The following is a 20,758-nucleotide window of genomic DNA, read 5'->3' as shown; positions in this document are numbered from 1 at the left end:
TGGTTTGTGTATTGTGTTTTTGTTCTGGTAAGAGAAGTATTAGCAATACTTACATAAGAAGAAGCAGCTTTCTCCCTGGAGAATGTAGGGATGGGGTGGGGAGAACCTTAGAAAGGAGTGTTCATCTCTTTTGTCTTCACTAGACATATTTTCATCGATAACTTAGTTCAGAAACTTCTACAAGAGAGGCAGCCTCGGTGGCTTCAGTAAACCAAAAGGACCTTACAGGTGATCTTACAAGCCCATTACTGATCAATAATGGCTTTTATGTGAAAATAACTTATATTTTATATATAATAAATAATTCTTATTTTTTCCAGTGGAAATTGAATGGGCTTTTATTTCTCCTTTATCTTCCTACTGAATGTCAAATTAGGTTGAGTTGAAATTAGGTTTTTAAGTCCATATTCTACATCCTCAATAATTTTAAGTCCATATTACTGAAACGTAATTTTAGCAATGGTCCAGAGGCAGTGATGTGAAGAGTTATTTGGTGGATGACTTATTTGCCAAAGAGATTACTTAAAAAATAAATAAATAAACTTAAAACAAAAAAAGACAAAACAAAAACTGTCATGATGTGCCTGGCTGGCTGAGTCAGAAGAGCATGTGACCCTTGATCCTGGGTCATGAGTCTGAGCCCCATGTTGGGTGTAGAGTTTACCAAAAAAGTAAATTAATTAATTTAAAAAAACCAAACTCATTCTCTGAAGCAATGATTTTTTTTTTTTTTTTTTTTTTTTTTACCAAAAAAGTATGAATCTCTTACAGATGTTGAGAGACACTGACTCCTTTTTGACTAGGTTGAGTGATTCCTCTCTGTGAGCTGTTTGCTAATTAAACTGGTTAAGATAGGGGTTCTGCTCATAGATGTATTTCAGTCTTTGAAATCCCAGGTAACTATACTGCAGTAATAAATCCTCACTGAACAAGTGTATATGCTGGAATCTGCCGGGTGTTGGGTATTTTGTCATGGGCCAGCATGTCAAACATACTTGTGAGTGCTGTGTGCTGCATGGGAAATGCTGTGAAATGGAACTTAATGCAAGTCTGGAAAGGGTCAGAGAAGTCCTTTAGCAGAAATAGCATTCAAACGGACCGAGAGGATGAGTAGTCAGAGGGACGTGCAAAGGCCCGGAGGCTGCAGACACTTGGGAAGGTTGGAGGAACAGAATGAGTGAGGGGCCGGTAAGGTCGATGAGGTTGGCAAGAAGTCGGAGAAGGACACACCACAAAACCAGACTATGTTCCCGCTAAAAGGAAGGGACTAGGCCAGAACGGAGTAGACATGCTGAAGGGGGCAGACGGGGGAAACAGAAAAACAAACAGGAACATGCGCTCCCAAACCTTAAAGTCAGCAGAAGGGAACCAGGTGGCAGAATAAGACGTTTCCATGGGGAGACGGCCTATTTAACGTATGCTTTTTATATATTAATTGACCGATCTAACTGAATGTCCTCCAGAGATGAGCATATAAATTTAACGCCATTCTGGTCAGAATTGCCAGGGGGTTGTCTGACTGGACAAAATTGCGTTGAAGCTTGGGTGGAAAAATGAATGTGCAAGAATTGCCAAGATGTTTTTGAGAAAAGAATGTGTTGAGAGGTATGGCCCCACCCGGTGGTTAACGACATTATAAAGCTACTACGGTCGAAGTCGTGGGAATGAACAAAAACAGAAGGGAAGCCGACTGGACGTTTCAGAAGTAGACGTGACATACATGCACGTGGGAGCTTGACACAGGCTAAAAATGCCATTTCATGTCATTGGGAAAAGAACACATTAAGAAAATGACAGCAAGGAGGGGTTGTGGGGGGTGATGGGCTTAATGGGCAAGGGGCATTAAGGAAGACTTGTTTGGGGGCGCCTGGGTGGCTCTATCGGTTAAGCATCCGGTTTCAACTCAGGTCATGATCTCATGGTTCATGGGTTCGAGGCCCGTGTCGGGCTCTGTGCTGACAGCTAGCTCAGAGCCTGGAGCCTGCTTCAGATTCTGTGTCTCCCTCTCTCTCTGACTCTCCCTCTCTCTCTCTCTCAAAAATAAACATTAAAAATTTTTTTAAAAAAAGACGATTTGTTGGGATGAGCACTGGGTATTATATGTAGGGGAATGAATCACTGGATTCTACTCCTGAAATCATTATTGTGCTAGATTGAGTATAAATTAAAAAATAAATAAGTAAAAGTTTAAAAAACTGACAGCAAATAGCATCTCAAAATAGGAACTTCAGATTGAATAAAATTCAAATTAAAAAATTTTTAATTAATGAAAGTCATAAAGGAAAATAACTTCAGGAGAGCCTTCTAAAGAGAAGTAGGGGGGCGCCTGGGTGGCTTGGTTAAGCGTCCGACTTTCGCTTAGGTCATGATCCCGCGGTTCGTGGGTTCGAGCCCTGCGTCGGGCTCTGTGCTGACTGCCAGCTCATAGCCTGGAGGCTGTTTCAGTCTGTGACTCCCTCTCTCTGACCCTCCCCTGCTCACGCTGTCTCTCTCTCTCTCCTAGAAATAAATAAAACATTAAAAAATTAAAAAAAAATAAATAAAGAGAAGTAGGAAACTGGTAAACCCTAAGGAAATACAGATTTGACCAAAGTAAAATTTTTTTAAATGCTTATGAACAAAGCTCATTTAAAAAACAAACAGCCCTGGGTTAACAAAAAGCAAACTGGGAAAAAAGATTTCATTACATATCCTTGATATACAAAGAGCTACCACTAGTAAGAATGTGACAACTAATGAAAGATGGGCAAAGTAATATGTGCCAGTCAATCCACAGAAAAATAAATGTAAACAGCCCCAAACATGAGAAGGCATTCACCTTCGCCTGCTGACGGGAAGACGTAAGTTAACACAATGCGATACCAGTTCTCATTTCTCAGTGTCGAATACACAAAATCAGTGCTATGGTGTTTTCATGTACTGCCCGCAGGGGGACGTTACTGAAATATGGGGGAATCAATTTGTAATTTCTGATATAATATGTACTTGAAAATGCTTTGACTCATCATCAATCCCATCCCTCCATAAGCAGCCCTATGTTGCATGTAATTATAAAATTGGGGACACATGAATGTCCATTAATGGCATACCATGGTCTTCTATGACACCTTTAAAAACATCTAGTTAGGGGCACCTGGGTCTCTCAGTCGGTTAAGCGCCCGACTTCGGCTCAGGTCATGATCTCGCGGTTTGTGGGTTTGAGCCCCGCGTCGGGCTCTGTGCTGACAGCTCAGAGCCTGGAATCTGCTTTGGATTCTGTGTCTCCCTCTCTCTCTGCACCTCCCCCGCTCATGCTCTGTTTCTTTCTGTCTCAATAATAAATAAACATAAAATTTTTTTTTTTAATCTAGTTAGATCGAGATGTATTGATTAGAAGATGACCATGACACACTGATGTGAGCACAGCAAGTTTCCTACTTTGTGACCCCGTTTGGAAAGAGTGGGGAAGGGAAGAAGAAAATTGAAAACCATAAATATTTGTTGATCTAAAGCGAGGTCACAGTATGTGTGGGTATATATCAACTTGTTAGCATTAGTCACTAGGAGAGGACTTTGAGGTTTCTCTGATGCATCTTTGTATTATTTAAATTTTTAAAAGGGTATGATTTTAACAAATCATAACAAATTTTAACTGACTGGGTGACCCAGACGCCCTGAGGTATAACTTGTAGACCATAAAATTCACCTGTTTTAGGAAAGCAGTTTGGTGATTTAGGGCCACCTGGGTGGCTCAGTCAGTTAAGCATCTGACTTTTGATTTAGGTTCAGGTCATGATCTCACAGTTTGTGAGTTCAAGCCCCACTTCGGGCTCTGCTGACAGCTCAAGAGCCTGGATCCTGTTTCGGATTCTGTGTCTCCCTCTCTGTCTGACCCTCCCCTGCTCATGCTGTCTCTCTCTCTCTCTCTCAGAAATAGTATTAATTAAAAAGAAAACATTAAAAATAAATAAAGAAGTATTTTGCCTCACTCAAGGTCATGTTTGCTGTCTAGAGGTCACTCAACTTTAGATACAAAGATACAAATCGGTTGAAAGTGGACGAATGGAAAAAGATATTCTGATAATCACAAAACAGACTAGGTCAAAAACTATTACAAGAGACAAAGGGCTTTATGTATTGATAAAAGGGCCAAGTCATCAAAGGATGTAATAATTATAAATATATAGTCACCAAACAACAGAACCCCCAAATATATGAAACAAATGTTGGTGGATTTGAGGGGAGAAATAGTTCTACAATAATTGTTGGGAGCTTTCAATACCCCACTTTCAACAATTCATGGAACATTTAGATGGAAGATCGGTGAGGAGATTGAAAACTGAATCAACACTGTAAACCAGCCAGATTTAGACATTTATGGAACCCTTCACCCCAAAATAGTAGAACACACGTTCTTTTCATGTGCACGTGGGACAATCTCCAGGACAGACCCCATGTTCGGTCACAAAACCAGTCTCAGACCGAAAAATACTGAAATCGGACAAAGTGTCTTTGATCACAACGGCGTGACGCTAGAAATCAATAACAGAAAGAAAACTGGAAAATTCACGGTGGACATTTAAGAACACTTGCTCAAAGGAGAACTCACAGAGGAAATGAGGAAACGCAAAGAGGAGCGAGAATGTGCAGCAAACACGGGCAGAGCTCCACAGGAAATGGGTAACAGTGAAAAGTCTCACATCAACACCTTAACTTTACACCTTAAGGAGCCAAAACAAAGTGAACTCAACCCAAAGCCAGTAAAAGGAAGGAAATAAGGGGTAGAGTGAAGAGAAACAAAATCAGTGAAACCAAAAGTTGGTTATTTTTATTTTCTGTGGTTTCCTATGCTTGGCCACAGCCGAGACCCTTGCATTTGAGCGGCTTCCTGGTCCTCAGCTCTGTGAAAACGCTTTCTTGTTGATTTCCTCTAATTTTCTCTGTTCTGTCACTAGGATGCTTGTTAGCTTGCTAGCTAGGTGGACCCCCTGATTGATTAGGTCTGTGTCTCTTTATTTAGTCTTTCTTTCACCTTTCCGTTCCATGTAGAGTTTTTCAGAGTTTTCTTCCAGTACTGTCCAACGTTTAATTTTTAGCAATCACGCTTTTAATTTCCAAGAGCTTTGGAAAGATTGCTTTTTCATGCGTGTGGATGTAATTATTTGGACGCATCCCTTGTCGGATGACAATGTTACTTTGTTGGCTGATTATCGATTCCTTGGTATTGCCTTTGGGGTCACTTCTCTTTATTTTGGTCTTAGTCTTCCATGTTTCTTTATTTTTCCAACTCTCTGGTGATCCTCGGTTGGCTCTTCACATCTACGACTAAGGCCGTGGAAAACTACCTAAAAATTGTGTTCTGCGGGGGGACGTCTGTTCACTTTGGGGTGTTGCGTAGGGAACCACTGGTATTCGAGGGAGGTGGGTATGGGGGCTGCTAGGGGCCAGGATGTAGGATTCTTTTCTTTGGAATCATTCATTTCTGTAGGAGAGACCCTCTAGCTTTTTACCTGGGGAACTGATGCCCAGTTGTTAAGATAGGGGTATTAACTCATTAACTCTCTGCGTACAGACTTTCAATTCATCTCTTTTTTTTTTTTTTTTTTTACCTCCCATAACTCACTACAGCCCTAAGCCATATCTGTGTTTCTGCATCCAGAGCACTTTAGGGTCTGTGGTGGCTAGCAGTCTACCTTTCTGGCTACTTCCCAGATTGTTTTTTTTTTTTTTTCTTCTAATAGTGAGTAATGCAGTTATTGAGCCGGTTATATTCTGACCTGGCCCCCTGCATTAAGCCTTTGGCTTAAATGTAAGGTGGTTTGCCGGCACCAGCACCAAGTCTGGTGGTGGAACTGAGGTGACAGCTGATGACAGGCTCACTTATACTTGACTCGTGATTCCCTGCGTTGCGCTGATCACCTTGGTCTGGAGAGACTTGGCAGCAGGTGAATGTTTCAGATTGTAGGCTTCTGTATACATACACACTTCAGTCAAAAGTAGTCCTGTTATCTTTATTTTAATCTAAAAGAGTCACGTAAGAACTCCAAATGCTGTTTTGTTCAAATGCCATGGTGATTTTAAATTTAAAAGGTTTTCTTTCAAAACTGCCTCTCTTCACAACAGTCGAGCTCTGGCAGAGAATTGAGTGGCCTAGGGTTCGATGAAACTGTGGCTAATTTCCTGTTCGAACCTGGAATTTAAAACAAATCAATGATTTATTTTAAGACCATTCACTCCTGAATTTTAAAATAGTGTCAACAACAATTAAAAAATTTTTTTTAATGTTTATTCATTTTTGAGACAGAGAGAGAGACGGAATCTGAAACAGGCCCCAGGTTCTGAGTTGTCAGAGCATAGAGCCCGACGCGGGGCCCAAACCCACAAACCATGAGATCACGACCTGAGCTGAAGTCGGACGCTCAACCAACTGAGCCACCCAGGTGCCCCAAAAAGCATCAACAACGATTGTCAGCAATAATAAAAGAATTTAGGGAATTGAAGGGAAAGGAATATATCTAAAAGATGTGGAAGAGAAGGACTCAGTCAAAAAGTTATTTCTGCATTTCATCTGAGATCAAGAGGCATCTCATTGAATTATGCCCACATGTAAATAAAATTAAATCAGTCATATACATTTGCATTTTGACACCCTAATTTTAGACCCCAAAACCCGTTAAGCCTTACACTGTAAACGGGCCACTCTGTATGTTTGTATCAAACTTCCGTTGGTACCATCCCTCAATGCACACCCACCGGGGTTCCCTTGTACTTTATAACCTCTTGTCCACAATCACTAACAGTCTGCCTGTCTAGACCTGAGGGTTCACGGAGGGCTTGGGGTTAAGTGCATCAATCACGGCATCCACCCTGGATGAACCAAAGAGCAGGGTGTTACAGCCATAGCATCATAACACTGCTGTAGTACGTATAGTGCTGTGTAGCAATCCTCAGGGGCCCACTGACGGCGTCACCCTCTCAAAGAGATTCATGAACTTGCCCAAGTTTATGGGATGGTGAGGGGACTTGGCCCAGGAATATCTGGCCCCCAAGTCCCTCAACTCTTCACTGCTCCATTCCACCTTCCACAGTACTTCGACAGCATTGAAAGATACCAACCTTTCTTGGCATTAAGAATGGATAACATTTCATTGAACCTGGGAGTATGACTTGAAGTGCCATCCCTGTAGGATTTTTTAAGTCTAATTTATAGTGCGTACCTGTCTGTCCTAAGTAACTATTCGACCTCCCAGGGCTCATGGGGTTAAAATTCCAACTCTGACCTTCTTCAGGGTTACAATATTAGGTTACAGTTTAGAGGCATGAAGAATCCCTCGCCAGCCATAGAGCTGAATGACACGCTCATTTAACTGGATCGCTTCGACAATAAATGTTCCGAGAACACACAGCACATGTTTGGGGATTCCTCCCGCCATTGCACTAAATGAATCTATTTGGCCGTGGACAGCGGATGCTCTCAAGCCCGAGATACGCTGTGCAGATTTTGGGGTGGGGACTGCTGTGGAAAGGACACGTGAACTGATTTAGGGTATTTCCTTGCCCTTCAAAAAAGTGAGACTCTGCCTCGTGTGGGTTTGTGGGGGTGACTTCTTCCAAAGCCATCATTGAAACATGAAATGGGTAAGAGAGAACTCTGCAGAAAATTTAACCAACTTACGGAATCCCATTTATTCCAACTACTGGAATAATTTCGTATCATTTAATATTATTACTTTGAACAATTTAAGCGATTTCCAAGGATAACTTTGAGTATACACAATAACTTCTTGATGCACTGGTTTTAGAACTTAACCCCAGGATAACATACAATTCCATTGTGTTAGGGTTTCTTTTTTATTTACAAACATTTATTATGGCCCGTGTTTATTCTTTGATCAATAATATAACAGCTAACATTTTTTTGAAGGCTCGTTAACATTACATACAAGCAAATGCTAAATTCCCTATAGGATATCTCTGTTCTGTTAGGTAGATACTATTATTATCCTTTTTACAGAGGAGGAATCTGAAGGTCAGAGAGTCTAAGGGTCACACCGCTATGAAGACCAGATATTTTATTTTCGAAGAATGAGTTCTTTTAATTATTCGGTGCCAGGGTGAGCAATACATGGGCAACTTTTGTCCGAGGGGCTGTCTCATACTCCCAGGCATAAGTTCTCTGAGGATGGAGTCTGTATATCTTACACTGTCTTGTACATAGTGCTTAATCAATGTTTCCTAAGTAAATAAATGAACCTCTATGTGCTGAGAATTTGTTACTGAGGAAGAGAAGAACTTCTTCTTCTTTTTTTAAATTTTAAACATTTATTTATTTTTGACACAGAGAGAGACAGAGCGTGAGCAGGGAAAGGGTAGTGAGACAGGGAGACACAGAATCTGAGGCTGGCTCCAGGCTCCGAGCTGTCAGTACAGAGCCTGATGCGGAGCTCAAACCCATGAACCGTGAGATCATGACCTGAGCCGAAGTCAGACACTTAACCGACTGAGCCACCCAGGCACCCCCAGGAGGAAGTTCTTGAGCTGTGATCTATCATGATCTATATTTAATCTGTTTTTCAACAATTCCCAAAGAAATAAGAACTGAATAGTGAAATAAATGCACATCAGTGCTAATCTAGACATATACCCAGCCCTTAAAATCTGATCACAAAGACAGGTCAAATGGTTAAGATAAAAAACAACAACTAAATATAAACCACTTAATATCGATCTTATTCTCTGAGAAGCCCTTCCCCCAAAGAATCCTTCAAGGAGCAGTTTCTTGATTTCAGCAAACCCTCGATTCAGCGCCTGCTGCGTTCTCTCTCAGTGCTCAGATCTGTGACCTCTCTCTGTTAGGTCTCTTGCAGACCTGCCTGGCACCTGCTGGATTGTTGTTTACAAAATAATCGCCACCTAAGTGTCTCACCAATCGATCTGATTCTCTTTACTGCTACCAGCTATCATCACCTGCCTAAACCACTGGTTCCTAAACTTGGCCTTGTGGTGGACTAATTGGTGGGGCAGGGGTTAATTTACTGATGCCTGGGACTGCCCCATCCCACCCCCGCACCAGGAGATCCCAATTTAGTTGGAATGGATATATCCTGGGCATCTGGCTTGCTAAAAGTGAGGTCACTGAGGGTAAGATCCTTTAGTGTAACCACTGTTGGGGGTAGTGGGGCGGGGGCATGGCAGGGGGACAGTCCTGACTCAGCATATTCAATCTCTGCCCTGCCCGACTCCCCACGCAGCCCCCCTTTCCTTCGCCAGAGAGCGATCTTTCCATGATGCACTTTTAATCATGGTATCTCCACCCTCCTTAAAACTTTTTAGTGGTTTCCCATTAATCTCAGGCTAGAGGTGCCAGAGCTGAAGATGCCCTATGAGCTCTCTCCTTGTTCCTGTCTTTACATCTCTAGCTACATCCTGCTCCACCTTTCCTGATTTTGGTGTTTTGCACCTTATTTTCTTTTTTAGTTTCTCAAATATGTTGTGTTCCTACCCAGGGCCTTTGCACACTCTGTGCTCGCTGTGAAGCTCTTCCCCTACTCCTTGCTTAGTGAACTTTTAGCTCATCATTTCGTCAGGGAACCCTTTTTCTGACCCACTAAGCACTCCTAGAGCACCACCTGAATTCTGCTTTATCGCATTTATGGCAGGTGAAACGTTACGCTAATTTCTATCCCCGTTCTCCACCGAGGCTTCCTGAACGTAGAAACTTTGTGTCTGTTTTTGCCTGACATGGTATCGCCAAAACCTTTCGCACTGCCTGGCATACAAGTAGGCTCTCAAATCATTTACTGAGAGAATACAGATGACTGAATGAAAATGCTCTCAACAGCAAGTCACCAAGTCCAACTGATGTCACCTCCAAAATATCTCTGGAATCCATTCATTCCTTTTCATCTTCCCTACTGGTCCGAGCCACCATCATCTCTGTTCGAAACTAGGCCATAGCTTCTTCCCTGGTGGGCACGCCCTACCCCTTGTCCCTCTCCAAGCAGGGTCTTAACAGCAACCAGAGTGATCCTTTAAAAATGCAAATGATTGGTCCCTCCCCCACTCGAACCCTTCCAGGTCCTCCCTCTGTTTTGAGACTGGAATCCAGGCACCCAACCACAGGCACCCTTGCTGACCACACACCAGCTACCCTGGATTCTTTCCTGTGCCTCAAACGAGCCTAGGCCTTTCCACTTTCAGGCTTTGGGACCTGCTGTTGGCCCCTACCTCCTGAAATGCTCTTTATGTGACTCATTCCTGTGTTTCAGAGCTCAGCTAAAATCGCATAGAGGTTTTCCCTGACTGTGCTATTAAAAGGGACCTCCCTTGGCTATACTTAACCCCTGCCTATTTCCCTGGAAGCACCGGTACAGTCTATAATGTTTGGGGTTTTTAAAATTAATTTCTGAGAGAGAGAGAGAGCAGGGGAGGGTCAGGGAGAGAGGGAGACCCTGAATCCGAAACAGGCTCCAGGCTCTGAGCTGTCAGTCAGCACAGAGCCCGACGCGGGGCTTGAACTCACGAACCGTGAGATCATGACCTGAGCCGAAGTTGGACGCTTAACCGACTGAGCCACCCAGGCGCCCCCAGTCTTTAATGTTTAAAAAATGTACTGGGTCGTGCTCTATATGCCCCCAAGAATGTCACCTCCATGAGAGCAGGTGTCAGTCCTGTCTGCTCTGTCGATCCTGGTCACTGGACCCCCTGCAGACAGCAAGCACAGTGGCTGGTTCATAAAGGGTGTCCCGTCAATGAGTGAGCTTGGTTGCCAGTTTCCACGATGGGCCCCAGTGATTCTCACCCCCTGGGACTTGTGTCTTACATAATCCCCTGGCACACTGTCTCAGTAGGATCATTCAGAAGTGACAGTGAGCGGCTTCTGCCCCTGGGTCATCAAAGGCATTGCAGTCTCCCCCTTCATCTCAGGTTGCCCATTCTAGGTAGGGGAAGCTAACTGCCATGCCTTCGGGACATTTGGCACTTGTGGGAGGGCACCCACTTGCAAAGGCAAGGCCGTCACCAGCCAGTGTGTGAGTGACGAACATGTGAATGGGCCACCTCGGAGGCGGACCTTCCAGCCCCAGTCAAGCCTTCAGATGATACAGCGCTCACTGACATCTGACTGATTCCTTGAGAGAGACCCTGAGTCAGAATTGCCCATCCTAACAGTGAAAATCATGACCCTTTATCTTATAAGCCACTAGGTTTTGGAACAAGACGTTTTTCCATGATAGATAACTGATGTGCACTCAATCAGTGGCTCAGAGAATGGAGCAGTGAATATTTCGACATAAATCATCTCTTGAATTGGTCAGGCTTCCAACTCTGTTCCGTGTCTACTGCTGCCTGCTGCACTTTCCAGCATCTTCTTTTCAGTTGCCTACACATCCCAGCTTGACACCTCTTTGGCTGAAAGCCCTCATTTTCATCTGAGGCACCAACAATCCTGCGGCGGAAGCAGACAGCTGTGCAACGAGCTTTAATTTCTCATGAGTTTCTCAGGAATTCTCTCTTGATGCTTCCTTTCTCACTCCAAATGCTACGCCACCTGAATCTTCTTCCCATTCCTGCAAAGCCTCCTGGGTTCAATTCAGGAGCAAGGGTTGGGAGCCTGACCTATGTGGAGGGCCTGGATCGACGACCCACCAGCTGCTGGAGTAAGTTTCTTAAAAGCCTGCAAGGCTGGGTTTTCTCTTCTGCTACTTGGAGGAAATAGTAATAACTACTTCCCGTGGGCTAGGACTCACTGCAAGCACAAGCGTACACATGTGCGTGTGTGTCACTTACCACATGACAGGCATTTTAAATCCTAACAGCTACGCTAAACTACAGACTTCAGAGAAGTCAGGTTCAGAGAAGCTGAGCGTCTTGGTCAATGCTGAAGAGCTAGAGCGTGTGGGCCCCCAGCCCCCCGAGGCCCGAGTTCTGCCAGTCTCAGATCGTCTCCCACTAACCCCACCTGCCTGGCCCAGGGGGGCCAGTGTCCTGGCTGGAGTCCTCGCTGCTCCCCCCTCCCACGAGCCTCATCACCCCCGCTCCCACCACATCCTGGCTGCGCGTCCCTGCCCACAGCATGCCCCGTTCCCTCTCTGCCTCGGACCTCATCCATCAGGGCCCGGCATGTTCTAGACCCCACCTCCCAGCTCCCACTCAGCAAGGTGCTTCTTAATCCTTCTCTGATGGGCTGATTGTTGCTTCACCTTCCCGATTAGACTGGGAACTCGCCATGGCTGAGGTCAGAGCCTGGGCGTGGCGCTCACCTCCTCTGTGGCACCCGGCACAGTGCTAGGGACACAGTATATGCTAAATCTTGAACTGCGTTGCTAACTAAACACTCTCTTCGTTCTGTAGGGTGGGAAAGAATTAAGAGTTGTCGTTTGGGGGCGCCTGGGTGGCTCAGTTGGTTAAGTGTCTGACTTTGGTTCAGGTCATGATCTTACAGCTCGTGAGTTCCAGCCCTGTGTCGGGCCCTGTGCTGACAGCTCAGAGCTGGGATCCTGCTTCGGATTATGTGTCTCCCTCTCTTTCTGCCCCTCCCCTGCTAACACTCTGTGTATGTCTCTCTCTCAAAAATAAATAAAAACATTAAAAGAAATTTTTAAAAGAATCGTTGTCTAAAGCAAGCAGGGGAGAAAACCTTTTGTGTCTTTCTAACCAGATTCCCTGATAGCAGAGGGATTGTTTACTACCACTATGGTGACCCCAGGCCCACCTGGACTCCCCCCTGTGAAGGAAGCAGACTTCAGACTCGGATGTTCTCGAAAGGGCAAGCCGCTTAGCTGGTTCTCCTCCTGACCACCTCTTCTCTCCAGCTACTCAGCTCTTGGGGTTCCCGTGTCCCCCAAGTCTCATCCTCAGCCCTGACCTGCACCCCCCCCCCCCGGGTTCTGTTAATACAACCCTCCTGGGGTCCCCTGTGAGACCCCAACTTCTACCATCCTACACCTCCCGGGACCCCCTTCCCTTGGGCTCATCTCAGCCCCCAGCCTCCCTCTCCCCTCATCTCCCACCCCTCTCAGCCTCCACCTATCTCTCACCTCCCAGAACCCAGCTTTGCACCCCCGGGAACCTCTTACGCCAGATGCCCCCTGCGCACGTGCGGCCCGTCGGCTTCATCTACTGCCCCCTCTCCGCGGCTCCACCGTCGGAGGCGGATTGCCTGGTCCCGTGCGCCGCCCACCCTCCCGGCCGCTGTTGTCCGCGGTTCGCCTGGGACCTGAGCCCCCTCCGTGGCCACTCTTCTCAGGGGAGAACAGGAGGAAGGGCAGACCCTCCTCTCCCCCAGCCACTCCCTCCACCAGCCTCCTGCTGGTTTCTTTCTCAAGCAACGAGAAAGTGACTCACTTTAAAGAAAACTGTTAAATAAACAGTAGTGCAGGTGACACCCGGCTGTGAGAGGGGCCATATGGGTTATGGGTCAAGCACAGAGCTTGGCCTGTGCCTGAATTCTCTCTCTCAAAGGGCCTGGGTCTGGACTCCGCCTCTCCTGCCTCCTGCATGGTGACCTGGGGCTGGGTCATTAACTGTCTCTGCAACTTGATCCCCGCTTCTTGGAAAATGGGGTAAGTGATAGCACTTACCTGAGAGTGCTGTTATGAGGACAAAATATGTGCCTGCCGCAGGGTAAGAGCCCCAGAAATAGTGGGGTTTAGTCACATACAAAGCCTGTCAATACAGCGACTCCTTCCACTCGCTAAAGTTCAAGGCATCCATGATGACAGGAATATAAGTAGTGTCTACACTGGCATTCATGTGTATACTTGCCCCCCATCATTTCTGGGGGAGGGCTTGGCCCTTCATACCCACACATGTTGCAATGAAGAGGGATCTTAGAATTTTTGAAACATGCCTCCAAATGTCAAATTGTCATAAAGCCATTTAAAATGGGAGACTAAGGGGGCGTTGAGGTAGTTCAGGTGGTTAAACGTCCGACTTCAGCTCAGGTCATGATCTCATGGTTCTTGGGTTCAAGCCCCATGTCGGGCTCTGTGCTGTCAGTGTGGGCCTGCTTCAGATCCTCTGTCCACCCCCCTCCCCCACTCATGCCCTTTCTCTCAAAAATAAACAAAACATTTAAAAAAGCAAAATGGGAGAAGAAGACAAAAAAATTTCCTCAACAAAATATTTAGGCACAATAAGGAATTTGTTGAGTGACAGGGGCTCAGTGAGAAGCAGTCACACTTGAGCCTGCTTCTTAGCAAGAATATTTGTGCGTTTCTTTTCTTTTCTTAAATCTATTTATTTATTTTGAGACAGAGAGAGTATACACATGCACAAGTGGGAGAGGGGCAGAGAGAAGGAGAATCCCAAGCAGGCTTTGTACCATCAGCGCAGAGCCCCGAACTCACAAACCATTGATCATGACCTGAGCCAAAGTCAGACACTTAACCGACTGAGCCACCCAGATGCCCTGACATTTTTGCATTTTTATCCTTGAATTTTATAGGGAGCTGGAAAACGAGGAGAGGCGGAAACAGCCCTTGGGCCAGCCTCTAAATTCTTTTTCCTGTACCTACACACACACACACACACACACACACACACACACACACACACACTGTCCCCCAAGCTGACTGGTCCCAGACACGTCCCTGACGGCTGCAAGCCTATGGAAGAGGCTCATCTGAGGAACGGTTGATCTCAGAGAGTAAGAGCAGTTGACCTGACTTACCGATATTGTAAAATGGCAGAGAATAGTCCCTTTGGTAGGTAGTTTCTTTATACCATGGTTCAGCGGGCCTTGAATGTCTTCGAAAACAAATGTATTGAATAAGAGTTTGTTGGTCTAATTGAGGCTGATACTGGCTTTTTCTCTTGGGTGGAATTGTCAAGTCTATGAGAGGTCTAGAAGAAAACAGAAACAGCTTGCTGAGCACCCAGTAGAAGAAAAGCAGTCCAGTGTTCTCATCGGCTGAGATCCATTCTCAGGAAGTGGCTCGGAGGCTACAAAGATACTAGTGGCAAGACTCCCTGGTGCCAAGGCGAGCACAGCAGGGTTTTCAGCAGGTGGCTCGAGGATCCCAGTCCCTTGTTCCCCTGTGTTATAGAATCCCTCCTCCTCCCCAACCACGGTTACAGAAGGCGACCTGCATCAAAACCTCCACCGGGTCCGCTCGGGTGTGGCTACTTCCTGTACTGTACTTCCTGTACCCTGGTTACTTCCTGTACTGTACTTCCTTTACCCTGGCTACTTCCTGTACTGTACTTCCTGTACTCTGGCTACTTCCTGTACCGTACTTCCTGTCTGTGCCTACCTCTGGTACTCCACATTTCCCCAGTGCCCTTTCCCACTGTAATTTTTTTTCCTTATGGATGTTTGGTTCCCTCCAGGACCAACACTGTCTTCTGACCAGACTAACCACCGCGGTGCAAACTGGTGTTGGATGAACCTGAGATCAGTTATAATCTTCCTGTCCCTCCACTCAGATAAGCCCCCTCTGAAGGTAAAAGTAAAGAAGAGTCAAAATATAATGGTGAAATATCTTCACACGTGTGTGGACTCCCATGTGAGTTACACTCCCAGCGAGTTACACTCACTGGTGCAACTTGTTTGAGAACACTTTGGCGATAAGTATTCGTATCTTTAAAATGGGCATACACTTTGTCACAGCAACTCCAGGGGTGTCGACAAAGAGTTAGCTCTAAGAGTGTGCACCAAAGTGTTTTATGATAATAAAAGAATGGAAACAATCTTCATATGAAAAAAAGGGGGGGATGATTAAAAAAATGATACAGACATATACAAGAATACCATACCACCATTAAAAGTGATGTTGTAGAATTATAAATTTTGAGATGGGAGACATTCCACAATAAATACTTAAGTTTAAACATAGGTTTTGGTTGAATTGAACACTTTAAATGGATGAGTTGTATGGTATGTGAATTATCTCAAGAAAACTGTTACACAAAACAAGGTTTCAATCAAGAAGATAATAGCAAACTGAATCCAACAATACATTAAAAAGATCATACACCATGACCAATTGGGATTTACTCTAGGGCTACAAGGATGGCTCGACATCTACAGATCAATCAACATAATATGCCACATTAACAAATTGAAGGAGGGGCGTCTGGGGGGCTCTGTCAGTTGGGCGTCCGACTTTGGCTCGGGTCTTGGTCTCACGGCTCATGGGTTTCAGCCTCACATCGGGCTCTGTGTTGACAGTGCAGAGCCCACTCTGTATCCTGTCTCCCCGTCTCTCTCTGTCCCCCTTGCCTCTCAAAAATAAATAAAACATTACAAAAATTGAAGGATAAAAATCATATAGTAATCTCAATAGATGTAGGTAAGAATCTGACAAAATTCAACATCCATTCATGATAATGTGGTTATAAAGGGAACATATTTCAGCATAATAAAGGTCATATATGACAAGCCCACAGCTAATATCATATTCCAAGGTAAAAAGCTGTAGGCTTTTTCTCTAAGATCAGGAGTAAGACAAGGATGCCCACTCTCACCACTTTTATTCAACATATATTGGAAGTCCCACCCAGAACAATTAGGCAAGGAAGAGAAATCAAAGGCATCCAGATAAGAAAGTAAGCAGTAAAACTGTCTTTATTTGCAGATAGCATGGTCAATATATAGAAAACCATAAAGACGCCACCAAAATAAATGTTAGAACTAAAAAAGGAGTTCAGTGAAGTTGCAGGATACAAAATCATTACACAAAGATGTATTGCATTTCTATATACTAATAATGAACTATTGGACAGAGAAATTAAGACAACAATCCTATTTATAATTGTATCAAAACAATAAATAGGAATAATTTTAACCAATGAGGTTAAAGACCTGTACATTGAAAACTGTAAGACACTGATGAAAGAAATGGAAGAAAACACAAATAAATGGGAAGATATTTTGTGTTCATGGATTGGAAGAATTAATATTGTTAAAATGTCTATAGCATCCAAAGCCATCTACACATTTAATGCAATCACTATCAAAATTCCAAAGGCGGGGGTGTGTGGGGGTGGTTCAGTCTGGTGACAGTCTGACTCTTGATTTAGGCTCAGGTCCTGATGCTGGGGTCATAGGATTGAGCCCTGTGTCAAGCTTTGCACTGAGCATGGAGCCTGCTTGGGATCCATTCTCTCTCCCTCTGCCTCTTTCTCTCTTTGCTTTAGAAAATAAATAAATAAATAAATAAATAAATAAATAAATAAATAACATTAAAATTCCAAAGGCATTTTTTTTCACAGAACTAGAACGAAGAATTCTAATATCCTAAAACTCTCACAAAAGAGTCCAAATATCTAAAGCAACCTTGAGAAAGAGAAACGATGTGGAGACATCATGCTTCCTGATTTCAAATTCTATTATAAAGCTCTGGTAATCAAAGTAGTATGACATTGTCATAAAAGAGACACATATCTCCACTGAACAGTATAGTGAGCACAGAAATAAACCCATATCTATGCGATCAATTAATTTATGGCAAAAAAAAAAAAACCCTAATCCCCAAAATATACAATGGGGAGAGGAGAGTCTCTTCAGCAAGTGGTGTTGGGGAAAATGCAACATGCAAAAGATGAAACTATTTTATACAGAAAAATCAACTCAAAATTGGTTAAAGACTTGAAGGTAAGACCTGAAGCCATAAAACTCCTAGAAGAAAACAGTAAGGAGTAAATTCCTTACAATCAGTCTTCTCAATGAGTTTTTGAACTTGACACCAAAAGGAAAGTGAACAAAAACAAAAATAAACGGGACTACATCAAACTAAAAAGCTTTTGCACAGCTAAGGAAAGAAGCAAAATAAAAAGGCAGCCCGGGGGATAGGATAAATATTTGCCAATCATATATTTGATAAGAAGTTAATGCCCCAATTACATCAATAACTCATACAAGTCAATAGCAAAAAAAAAAAATCTGATTAAAAAATGGGCAGAGAATTGGACTAGACATTTTTTCCTGGAGAAGACGATATACAGATGGCAAACAGTTTCATGAAGAGGGCTCCCCATCACTAATCATCAGGGAAATGCAAACTGAAACCACAGTGCGCTATCACCTCACACCTATTAGAATGGCTAGTATCAAAAAGGCACAAGATAAGAAGTGTTGGTGAGGAGGTGGAGAAGTGGGAACCTTCGCGCATTGTTGGTAGGAATGCAAACTGGTGCAGCCGCTGTGGGAAACAGTATAGAGGTTCCTCAAAAAATTAGAACTACCAGGAATTCCACTTCTGGGTATTTATCCAAAGAAAGTGAAATCCCTACCTCAAAGAGATATCTGCACCTCCATGTTCACTGTGGCATTATTTGCAATGGCCAAGACATAGAAATAATCTGTGTTCGTTGATGGATGAATGGATAGAGAAGATGTTGTATATATGTATATGTGTATGTATTCAGGCATCAAGCATAAAAGAAGGAAAACTTGCTATTTGTAACAACATGGCTAGACTTGGAGGGCATTGTGCTAAGTGAAATAAGTCAGATAAAAACAAGTACTGTATGATCTCATTTATATGTGGAATATAGAAAAATCAAAGCAGAGAAAAAGAGAACAGAGTGGTGGTTGCCAGAGGCAGAGCTGGGAGGATGGGGTAAATGGGTGAAGGGAGTCAAAATGTACAAACTTCTAGATAAATAAATTCTAGAAATGCAATGTACTGCATGGTGATTATAGATAATAATATTGTATTGTGTATTTAAAGGGTGCTAAGATAGTAGATCTTAAAAGTTCTCATCATGAGTAAAAAAATTTGCAACTATATGAAGTGATAGATAATAACTAAACTTATGTAGTAATCATCTCACACTATATACATATATTAAATCTTTATGATGTATACCTAAACTAATACAATATTATATGCCAACTGTGTCTCAGTAAACTGGAAAAAAAAGGGTTTCAAAATGTTATTCATCTTATTAAATCTTATTTTGTGTAGATCTGGAATATTCTGTGCATCACTCAAAGAATATTCTATCTCTGAGTGATGACATTATGGGTAATTTCAACTTTTTTATTAATGTTATCTGAACATTGTAAAAAAATGTGTATTTTAAAATTTTATTTTACTTTATTTTTTTTAATGATCTCTACTCCCAACATGGGGCTCAAAGTCACAACCCAGAATTCAAGAGTCACATGTTCTACCAACTGAGCCAGTCAGGTGCCCCAAAGTGTGTATTTTTAAGCTCTAAAATACATGAAGTGAGCAGCTCTAGATATGAAAAATATCCAGTGTTGGGTGAGATGTAGGAACACCTAAACCCAATCATTTAGTAGTAGGATGTAATCTTAACCGACGGTATCACCATGATTAATCACACGTAAATGAGGCGACTGACAGTTCTTAATCATAATATATTGTGTTTCCGTATTTCAATAAAAACTTGATGATAATGTGCCTTCTTTAAAGCGTGGTTAGCAGAAATGGAGGAATTCTGCCTGAAAGTCAGAAAAAGCAAGAGCAGGAATGCGACCGTGTGGGTGCGGTACTGGGTGGGGGAAAATACGGGTAGGCCCGTGGAGCTCTGCGGTGAATGGGCACAGAGAAGCACCAGAATCCCTGCTCATCTCTACTTGCTCTTGTTTCATGTCTGAGAGGTTCTTGGGCCTGTAGAGTGGGCACCTTAAATGGTGGGCAGAAACCCTTCTTCCTGTACAAAAAAAGCACATCTTCCACTGTCAACCAAACATTATCAGTTGCCTGATGAACACGTCAGTCTCTTGTGAGGTTGGGTTCCGTGTGTTCACGTCCGTCTCGTCACGTCTGTGCCATGGCTCTGGCTTCTGAACCAGGTCCTGGTGATTGCCCCTAGATCCACCCCTGCTCTGCCTTTGCCCTGGGTGTTTCCATGGAATCAGAATATTGTCCATTTTCAAGTAATACATCAGTGTCCTGAAGATAAGACTTTCATTCGAAGGATAGGATTCTAATACTGAAACCATTGCATCGGTAGAGGAGTGTTTCTGGGGAAGGTAAGCCATTAGACGCCTAGCAAGTCACACCACAACTACAAAAACTGAGGTTAGGACTTATTCCAAGAACCACATCGTTTCCTGTTTTTTGGAGGGTCAGGAGCTTGTCTTTTGTTTCTTCTCATTTTTAACTAGAAGCTTAATAGCCATTGACTGGCAACTTCACTAAGTTTTCCCCTTAAGGCGGATCTGGGGCAGGCACTGGTCTTGGAAGAGTCAAGTAGAGTCAAGGTTCCCTTTGCCCGAGACATCCTGTGGGGAGGAGGACACACATTCAGGTACCGATGTTGGAGCTGGGGGTGTCGTCAGAGCCCACGAAGCACATGGGAAGAGTGCCCTGGCAGTGGGGCCAGCCCCAACAGGAGTTTAACATAATGTGTATTGGGGTCAGAACAAAGACCTTGGAACTGAGAATCAGAAAGTGTGGATAGTTCCACGTCCCAGCTTTCACACTGACCAACTGTATCTCAGGCAAGACATGTCACCTCTGTGGTCCACCTCATATTCATGTAACTGGATCGGAGTGACCTCTAACGCCACTTCCAGTTTGATCGTCCATTAAGTTAAGACACTGTGCATCTGCTATATAGATGCCATGGCTCCCTTTTCTTTGCATGGAGGATAATCGAGTGTTGACTATATCAAAAGTGACTAAGAGATTTGTAATATATATTAGACGATGAACTTAAAGTCATAGCCATCATAGTTTGAGTGCTTGTTATGTTCTGGAATTTAAGGTCAATTATTCACTTTAATTAATTAATTTTTAAAGTTTATTTATTTACTCGAGACTGATAGAGTATGAGTAGGGAAGAGGCAGAAAGAGAAGGA

At 43.6% G+C, this 20,758-nt stretch overlaps 1 protein-coding gene across 1 annotated transcript in view; it reads right to left on the bottom strand.

The window, feature by feature from the left end:
* Positions 1–4,785: 4,785 nt before the first annotated feature.
* CUNH1orf100 (chromosome unknown C1orf100 homolog) overlaps positions 4,786–20,758 on the bottom strand; it is a 31,300-nt gene continuing 15,327 nt past the window's right edge. Inside the window, exons 4-5 of the mRNA XM_039237472.1 lie at positions 14,651–14,823; positions 4,786–6,169 (exon numbers count right to left, since the gene is read on the bottom strand). Of these exons, the coding sequence (XP_039093403.1) occupies positions 6,078–6,169; positions 14,651–14,823 (265 nt within the window). The 3' untranslated portion in view covers positions 4,786–6,077. The remainder of the gene's footprint in view (positions 6,170–14,650; positions 14,824–20,758) is intronic.

This window comes from Hyaena hyaena, unplaced genomic scaffold (genome assembly GCF_003009895.1).
Source record: "Hyaena hyaena isolate Hyena2069 unplaced genomic scaffold, ASM300989v1 scaffold_127, whole genome shotgun sequence".
NCBI lineage: Eukaryota > Metazoa > Chordata > Mammalia > Carnivora > Hyaenidae > Hyaena > Hyaena hyaena.
This window is presented reverse-complemented; position numbering and strand designations above follow the sequence as displayed.